Genomic DNA, 9,453 nt, shown 5'->3' on the forward strand with positions numbered 1-9,453 from the left:
AACTAAAAATGCCATGCAATATGTGGATAAAAAATATTTATAATTATTTTTATTTTGTTGAAATTTTTATAAGTTAAGTTATTTATAAAATATTTTATAAAAAATTAAACTATTAATTTTTAAAATACTATTTCGTTTAAAAAATATAACAATATATATAATAATAATAATAATAATAATAATAATAATAAAACATCAAAATCAATAAAAATAATTGTGTTCACAGCCTCAAAGAGCTAATATTGGATCGTAATGGGATCAAAGAACTGCCATATGAATTCGTCGAGTTGAAGAACTTGAGAAACGTTTCTTTAGCTGGAAATTGCCTCACCAGTTTGCCATCTTTCTTCAACATGCGTGCCCTAGCGTTAACGGTAACGTTTCACAAAATTATTAACAATATTTTATAATTGAAAATTCGCACAGAAAGACCGTTATGATGAATAACCATAGAACGATGCGATGTGGTAACTTACATTGCAACAGATATACTAATTCCAGGCCAATGAATCAAGCAATTATTCCAATTAATTAAATTCAAGAAAAAAAAAAAAAACTTGTATTAGAAATCAAAACGATATGATTTTTGATAAAATTTTATTTTTCATTATATAATTAAAATTTTATTTTTCATTATATAATTAAAATTTTATCAAATAATTTTATATATATATATATATAAAATTAACAATAATGAAAAATTTCTTAAAGATTATTCAATTGGAAAATAATAACAAATATTTTCAATAATTTTCGATATTTATTATTGAATCGTTGCGAAATCTTATCAATTTTGAGCAATTTTAATTCATGTAGGTTTAAACATATGATATTAAATAAAGATAATTTGACAAAGTACTTTAAATTTTCAAACCAAATTAAAATTTACATTCATCATATCTGTTAAGAAATATTTGACAACATATACATTTTGTATATGATATAATATAGAATAAATGAACAGTTATCTTGAGCCTTCCTTTTAAAACTTCATACACAAATATAAAAATAAATTACTAATTATGTTTTATTTTATTAATGACCCAGCTTGCGCCGGGTATACAAAAAATTAGTCTATAGACTCATCAATTGTTCCCCTCCACGGAAATCTTTAGTAAAAGGCGAAAGATTTATGCGTGATTTGAAGGGAAACCAGAGTACTGATTCCCCTTTCCGAACATCTTTATATACACCTCTGAATATATTTTAGTTTCGAGAAACTCGTTCGAATAGTTTGCCACCTAGCGGTCGAGTAAGGTACTAACGCTTGTAGATATAGTATACTACTACATATAGTATACGATTATATTATCTTATAATATACGTATAAAATAACTAAATCTATTTTTATTAATAATAATATTAATTATAATATTAATAATAAAATAACAAACTTTTTATTTAATTAAAAATTATTTCTAATAATATTATAAATTATATTTATATTAGAAAATTAATTTTTTAGGACGTATTATCAAAAACAGACCATAACAAAGGTTGTAAAGATGAAAAGAATCAAAATAATTTGTACAAAGTGAATCTTCGAAATAATCAATTAAAAGGAAACATCATACTTGGAAATTACGGTGTAAGTACTTCATAAATATATTCATAATTATAATTATATTTAAAAATCTTAAATGATTAACGATCGTTAATATTTTTATTTTTTTTTTAATCAAGAATTTAACGCATCTAGACGTCAGTGAAAATAGCATTGAGAAATTGGATATCAGTGCTCTTCAAGAATTAAGAAGCGTTCGTTGCGCGCGAAATATTTTAACAGAACTGACGGTTTGCGGGAAAAATATTGTTTCTCTTATTGCTGGAAATAACAGTAAGATCTTTTTTATTTTTCTTATCATATATGTATAAATATATCATACATGGACATAAAAAATTTTTATTTGAGAAAATCATTTTTTTGTCATATTTCAGAATTAAAAAAATTAACTATCGAGCCAGTGCCTGTGAATCTTGAACATTTAGATGTTTCTTAGTAAGTAAAAATAAAATAATAAATATATAAAAAAATATTATTAAATAGTAATATTACATATAATAATAATATTAAATAATTTTGAACAAAATTACATAACATCATTATATAACTGTGATGTGGTTCTTAAGTTTGATATATTTCATTTTTTATATAATTTATACAGTTTTGAATTTAATTAAAGAATTACATAGTTATAAAACACATAAGATGTATTAGAAATCTATAATTCAAAATCTTAAAAAAATATACATGTGATATAACATATTCATATTTTCATATTATCAATCATTGAAACATATTTATCTGAGTAATTTAAATATAAACAATAAAATATTAACATTATGTTTTTACATAAATTCATTTTAGTAACAATTTAGACGCACTTCCGGAATGGATACCAGATCTGCCTTTGTTGCGCGCACTTTTTGCGTCTCACAATGCTTTAACAGCCCTTCCAGACAGATTACTAACGCAGCCGTCGAGACTGGAAGTTCTTCACTTACCCCATAATAGACTGCAAGCTCTTCCGCCACCTAGGAAACCACTAAACATCGTTCATTTGACGCTGCAAGACAATGCATTGACAGCATTACCAACGAGTTTCTTCATCAATACGGAAAAGTACGCGAATAATTTAATTTCCTCGACACAATATGATGATATACAGGATGATGTACAGCATATACTAAGAAATAATATTTTTTTAAAAATAAAAGCTAGAAATATTAATATTAATAACAGAAATAATAATATTTTTTTAGATATTTATGTTTTATTAAAAGAAGAAAGAAAAGAAAAATTAGTTTTCTATTTTAAAACTATTATAATTCCATTCTATAGGATGAAAGTGTTAAACCTTTCCAACAATCGATTGTCAGAACTTCCACACTTTGGAGAAGGAAATAAAAATCGACATAATAATCACAGCTTGGAGAAATTATATCTCACTGCGAATTGTTTAACAGACACTGCTTTGGATGCTCTTGTAAAATTTACATCTTTAAGAGTTCTTCATATAGCTTACAATACTTTAGATACGCTTTCAGAAAGGTATAGAATTTACGAACTTTCATTATTATTTTAATATTTTATAATAAAATTGAAAATTAAAAGACTATTGATTTATATAGTTGTATAGCTTCATGGAAAGATCTAGAAGAATTAATATTATCTGGAAATCGTCTTCAATATTTGCCAGATAATGTGGCCAATTTACGACATTTACGTGTATTGCGTGTCCATTCTAATCGACTCTTGACTTGTCCAACATTTAATAAAACAGCATCGTTAAAAGTAATTGTACTATTAAAATTATTAATATGTTATATAAAAATATATATTGAATATTTATTTAATCTCAATAATAATAAATTTAATATTTAATATCAATTAAATGATTACTTTTTATAGGTATTGGATTTAGCTCATAATCAATTAGATAGAGTAAATTTAGCTACTCTGGTGCCACCGCAACTTCAATTTCTCGACATATCTTGCAATTCAAGACTTCACGTAGATCCTAGACAATTCCAGGTATATAGGTCTCAACGACCAATATCATTAGTCGATGTATCTGGACAGAATAGACCAAGTCTGCCTTCCCACCCTCATCAGCAAGAAATTGTTTCCTCGGAAAAAGGTTCGGAACAACCTTGGAGATTAGGATTTTCAGAAACAGCAGGATGTAGAGAAAGGTTGGATTTATAAAATTCTCTTTACATTAATTCTCAATTTTATTATACCATAAATTTTAGACATTCCTACAGTATAACAAAGAAAATAAAAGTTTTCCAAGTTTTAAAACTCGGTTCAAATTATAATCAGGTAATTCGTATGCACAGATTGTATGTATCCCAAGTTCGGATGCCATCCTTTTGCAACGTAGAAGGCCTATTTGGTATATTTGATGGCGGTTCGAATCAAGAAGCACCGAGCGCTCTCCAGGAAATGATTCCGCGCCTTTTACTAGAGGAGAGAACCGTTCGAGAGACATCAAAAGAATACTTAAAATATACGTTACTATCTGCCCATAGGGAGTTAAAAGATAAGGGTCAGAAATATGGAATCGATGCAACTCTTGTACATATTGTTAGAATACAATTGCAACAAGGATATCCGAAAGCACCAACAAAATATTCGTTAAAAGTAGCCACTTCTGGAGACGCAAAAGCAGTTCTTTGCAGAGCAGCTGGTCCATTAATTTTGGCTCCACCTAAGAAGCTATCTATGAAAAATCAATTAGGAAATGCAGCTATGTTTCCTCTTGTTGTTCCCGATCCTACATTCGAAGAAATAGATTTAGAGGATGACGATGAATTTATTATAATTGGTAATAAAAAATTGTGGGAAGTATTGAGCATTCAAGAAGCCGTTCGAGAAGCCAGAGCGGAGGCCAGTCCTGTTTTAGCCGCTAAAAGGCTTCAAGATCTGGCACAAGCTTATGGAGCAGAGGATAATTTGAGCATTGTAGTTGTACGACTAACGGGACCTAATCAGGGTGATTTAGATCAGTTGATGAGGGAATTGAGACATGCTGTTGGAAAGAATAGAGGTCAAACTGAGACAAGCTGTCCTTGTCCTTGTTGCATGCCTCCGGCAGCCCATAAACCACCGGGACCTTGCTGTTGTCACGCGAACGAAGGCTATTATTTGAATGGCGTGTTGAAAAGCATAGTGAATAGGTGAGAAGACCACATGAAATTATATAATAAAAATTTTATAAAGTGTATAATAGAATTAAAAAAAAACTGGTAATAATTGAAATAATTTAATTTGAGATCATTTTTTTTTTTTGTAAAAAATATTATATATTTAAATGAAAATTTTGAATAATTTGAATAATTTTAAAAAAATGATATAGATCAAACAAAGCTCACAATGGATCCGGTAGATATTTTAAAAACCGTCGATCAACGCAAGAAAATGAAAGTCCGCCATACAAAGATGATAGAAGTTCACCAAGTGGTCAATCAGACCAAGCTAGTGATAGTACTTTGAAATCGAGATATCCTTCTGGTAGAGTTTGGTCTGGAAGTGCCGCTTCTAGAGCCACGAACAAAGCTCGTCAAAGTGTTCTTGTGAATGAAAACAGTACAAGAAAGGTAAATGAATATTTTAATTTATTAAATTGTTTTTTTCTTGAATTCATTACATAAACAATATTTTCCAATATTTATATATATATAAAATATTTATTTAAAATTTTCTGGAAACAAATTGTTGTTAAAAAAAAATTGTTTACATGTTGATATTAATTATAAGAAACAATTCAAACTTTCAACAATATTTAAATAATAATTTCGTATCTAAAATAACAAATATTGAAATAAATGATATTCGAATTTTAATGTGAATAATTATAAATTTTAAAATCCATTATTCTTTCTTTCTGTTTTATATTTTCTTTTACTCATTAAATAAGTCATGCAGAATTCTTAAGAACTTATCCGGTCACTTAAAATTTCTAATGATTATACATTTTAATCTCGAATATTCAAGTTTTTTCACACGTTCGAAATCAGTGACTCACAATATACATTCACATTAAATTTCTTCGATAAACATATTTATTCTATTTATAAATAAATTATCTTATACTACATAAAAAAATGAAGATATCAACTACTTTGACGGCTCAAGAAGACACTATATCCGAGAGATCTGGCGCTTTGAGCGAAGAGCAATTTCGTTGCTGGGAATATATGCTGGAACAAAATACTCAGCTCTTATTCGACAAGGAATTAGATACTTTAACGAAGACTCCACTACGACGAGGTCAATCGAGATCCACGCCTCAATTAGCTGGCAATTTGCCTTTTCTATCGAAGAGGTTTGGAAGTGCCAGATCCTTTAATCCTTCTCTACCAAGACCACCCATTGTTCGATTCGGTAGTGGAAGAAGATTACTTAACGGAGGTCCAAATGCGGCTTATTTTGGCAGCTTACAGAGGCTGATGCCGTATAATCTTGAGTATGATTTTGCCGTAATTCAAGAAAGAAACGGGTTAGATTCATTAGAGCAAGACGCAACGAGAATGCAACAATATTGGGGAGTGGCTACGACTGAATTATAATTCACAAGTAAATTATAATGTTGAAAGATATACGCATTATTATTATTTACAATAGATATGAAGTATTAGAAATTGAACTCGTACTTTAAATAGAAAAACATAAAAAGTGGCAATAAAATGTTGTGAATGATAAAACACGAGATGTTGAGCTTTAAATGATTGCAGCAATATAAGAACTATTTACTTGACAAAAAGATATCTCACTAGAAATCATAGCATTATTTACTTTGTTTTTCACGAAAAAATTTCATCGTAAAGATGTTGAAAAAATACTAATAAAATAATGATTTTAATGTATTATTTCAAATGTATATATTAGTGCATTTTAAGAATTTTATAGAAAAATTTATTATTTTTCTTTATTCTTAAAACAAAACTTATTTAATTAATTTTTTATTTCGCAAAAAAAATTATTCAGATTTTTATTATTCTTATACTGAATATATATTTAATATAGTGGATTATTATATTATTAAAATAATCATTGGAGTTATTTACATTCTAAACTTATATGAATTATTATCGAAAATGCATATTGAAATAATATCTTTTTATATTTATTTGTTGAACAGAAAAATAAGAAATATTCGTAATTATATAATCTTGTTGTCAATATAAACTAATAAATTATATATTACATATTTTTTTTAAATGTTGCATAAATATAAAATCAAATTTATGGGCATGTTTTTTTAAAAAATAAAAATATAAAAAGAAATATAAATAAATATAAAATATGAAATATCATTATAAATTGTAAATATGGATTTTAAAACAAAAAGAAAATTGAATAAGAACATAATAAAATATATTTAAATATTGTATATATGTATGTATATAAGTATTATATTTTAAGTATATATTATATTTTGAAGTTTACATGAAGTATATGTAAACATAAATTTTCAGTTGAAATGACTGATTAAGATAAGTTATCATGAAAGACTAGAAAGCTAAACATTTAGCTTTAAGATATATGTTTCTACTCAAGCAACAAATAAGATCTCATTATTTGTACAAAGTATACATATTACAATGAATTTTAGAAATCTATCGAAAATAATTTTGAAATTATTTTTCAAATATTAAATTCTTTTATTCTTATTTTAAATAAACATTCTGTGATTTATTTTTCGTTTCTATAGATTAATATATAATAATATATATATACATATATTTATATATATATATATATATATATATATATATATATATATATATATACACATACACACACACACACACACACATAAATAAGAAAAATTATGTATTATATAAAAATAGAATTTTAATTCTGATTTGTAAAAATTATTCAATCTCCTATAACATTTATAATCAAGAATATTTTTATATTGATTATAAAATATATGACTATTGTACCTGAAGCTATCAAATAAATGACGAAACAACAGACAGAATATTTATTATATCAAAATAATCTAATTAATATAAATCTCAAAACTAAAATTTATACAAGTTATGTTGAACCGGAATAAGTACATTGATTAGTTATCTTGTATATATTTTTCACCAATTTATAATGATAATTTAACAATCTCACTCCCAGACATCATCCCGTTATCTTTGTTTTCTCGCCATCTAATATCTTTTAGTGGCCTTGATAAGCATTATCTTATTTGTTCAATATTAAACCCTCTATTTCTCTATTATATATTATATATTGCAATAAAGTCTTCGTCAAATTACTGGACTAGATTAAAAGAAATAAAGTTAAGATAAAGAGATAAAGATAAATAAAAAACATTTCATTTTCTTTTTGTTATGTATATAGATTTTAAAGATCGAAAACAGTATGATCGATTTGTATTAAGATAAATGCAAAAAAAATCATGATTAAGTATTTACAAAGATTGTGTAAAAGATTCATGAAACCTTTTATCGATCAGATTTACTCTTTCTGATTAATTATTTCTTGATGAATATATGCATAATATAAATTTCTTTAATTTTTATATAATTTGATATGTATGTCTATATATGCATAATATATAAGCATTCCTTTATTTATGAAATTTTTAACATTTATTTCACGATATAATAATCGTAAAAATTAATTAATTTTTAATTAATTTTAAATAATTGATAATCTTATTATTGTAATTTATTAAATCTTATTTGTTATATTTCTTAAGTATCAATGATTAAAAAAGAAAATTAGATTAATTTAGATTAAAACTGACGAATAAATTCATATGAGAAATTGAGTAATGATAAACAAATTTTTTTTAAAATAACTTTATACTTTATTATATACTTTACTATATTCATTGTAATGTATTACATATTTATGATATTTTATTCGTTATAGTAATATAATAGACGTCACATATCTATACAACATTAACTTACAAATCATGATAAATTCTAATTTATTTAGAGTTTAAACATTTAAACTCTATATTTATATATAATATTATATATAATATTATATTACAGAAAAGATTATTTCGAATATAAACTTAACCTCTTTATTTCATTCAACTTATTTACTTACAAATAAATTTATTATTGTCGCACAACAAAATATCTAATAATAAAATGATTTTAGAAATGAATTTATGATTTTATCTATAAAATAATACATATAAACATTATATCTATGAATACTATTTGTCGAGATATTCTAAATCATATTTATTGCAAATATTTGAATAATATAAATTTGTTTAGTAAATTTGTTGATAGAGAAATTCCTTTTTGGCTGTGAGTCAAAGAATTTTTATTTTATTTTTTATTTTGAATTATTCATTGTTGAATTATACATAATTAATTTAATAATCGATATTAAGTATTATACATATAAACGCACGTTATAGCCAAGTACAATTATACTTAAAGAACAAAGAAATTTCTTGAAACATTTCATATTAAAAATAATTCTTCATCATAAAATATACAAATATTTTTTAATATTTCATTATAATATTAATCATCAATATTCTTTTTTCAATATATTAATATTAGAATGTTATTTTAAAATATATAAATATATAAATAAATAACATACATATAATATATAATATATTACTATACTATATTTAATTATATTTTGATAATATTTTAATAAAGATTACAATTTTTTACATACAATTTTATTACAATGAATGTAAAATTAGAATAGATATAAAATTAAAAAAAATATATATAAAAAAATATATATATTTTACATATATCTTAATTTTACAAAATGTTGCATTGTATCTGCATGAGTTATATGACGTGTCTAGACAGCGTATATGTATATACAATAAATGTGGAACACATTGGAGAGTCACGTGCGTAGGTATACAAGAGGAAAAGAAAAGGTGGGGGTTTGTAGGGTTTGCATAACCTGATTGAAACCCGACGCCACAGTCA

The 9,453-nt window shown here is 24.9% G+C and overlaps 1 protein-coding gene and 1 non-coding gene across 2 annotated transcripts in view; one reads left to right on the forward strand and one right to left on the reverse strand.

The window, feature by feature from the left end:
- Positions 1-6,215, forward strand: part of LOC410926 (PH domain leucine-rich repeat-containing protein phosphatase 2) — a 109,713-nt gene extending 103,498 nt beyond the window's left edge. Inside the window, exons 8-18 of the mRNA XM_026439470.1 lie at positions 227-374; positions 1,466-1,588; positions 1,684-1,837; positions 1,939-1,999; positions 2,369-2,623; positions 2,843-3,052; positions 3,133-3,295; positions 3,413-3,696; positions 3,844-4,683; positions 4,863-5,103; positions 5,617-6,215. Coding sequence (XP_026295255.1) covers positions 227-374; positions 1,466-1,588; positions 1,684-1,837; positions 1,939-1,999; positions 2,369-2,623; positions 2,843-3,052; positions 3,133-3,295; positions 3,413-3,696; positions 3,844-4,683; positions 4,863-5,103; positions 5,617-6,075 — 2,938 coding nt within the window. The 3' untranslated portion in view covers positions 6,076-6,215. The remainder of the gene's footprint in view (positions 1-226; positions 375-1,465; positions 1,589-1,683; positions 1,838-1,938; positions 2,000-2,368; positions 2,624-2,842; positions 3,053-3,132; positions 3,296-3,412; positions 3,697-3,843; positions 4,684-4,862; positions 5,104-5,616) is intronic.
- Positions 1,041-1,161, reverse strand: LOC113218702. The gene has a single exon (XR_003304483.1). It is a non-coding gene; the product is annotated as a U5 spliceosomal RNA (small nuclear RNA).
- Positions 6,216-9,453: the final 3,238 nt, after the last annotated feature.

The sequence above is a fragment of the Apis mellifera genome, linkage group LG3 (assembly GCF_003254395.2).
Source record: "Apis mellifera strain DH4 linkage group LG3, Amel_HAv3.1, whole genome shotgun sequence".
Lineage (NCBI taxonomy): Eukaryota > Metazoa > Arthropoda > Insecta > Hymenoptera > Apidae > Apis > Apis mellifera.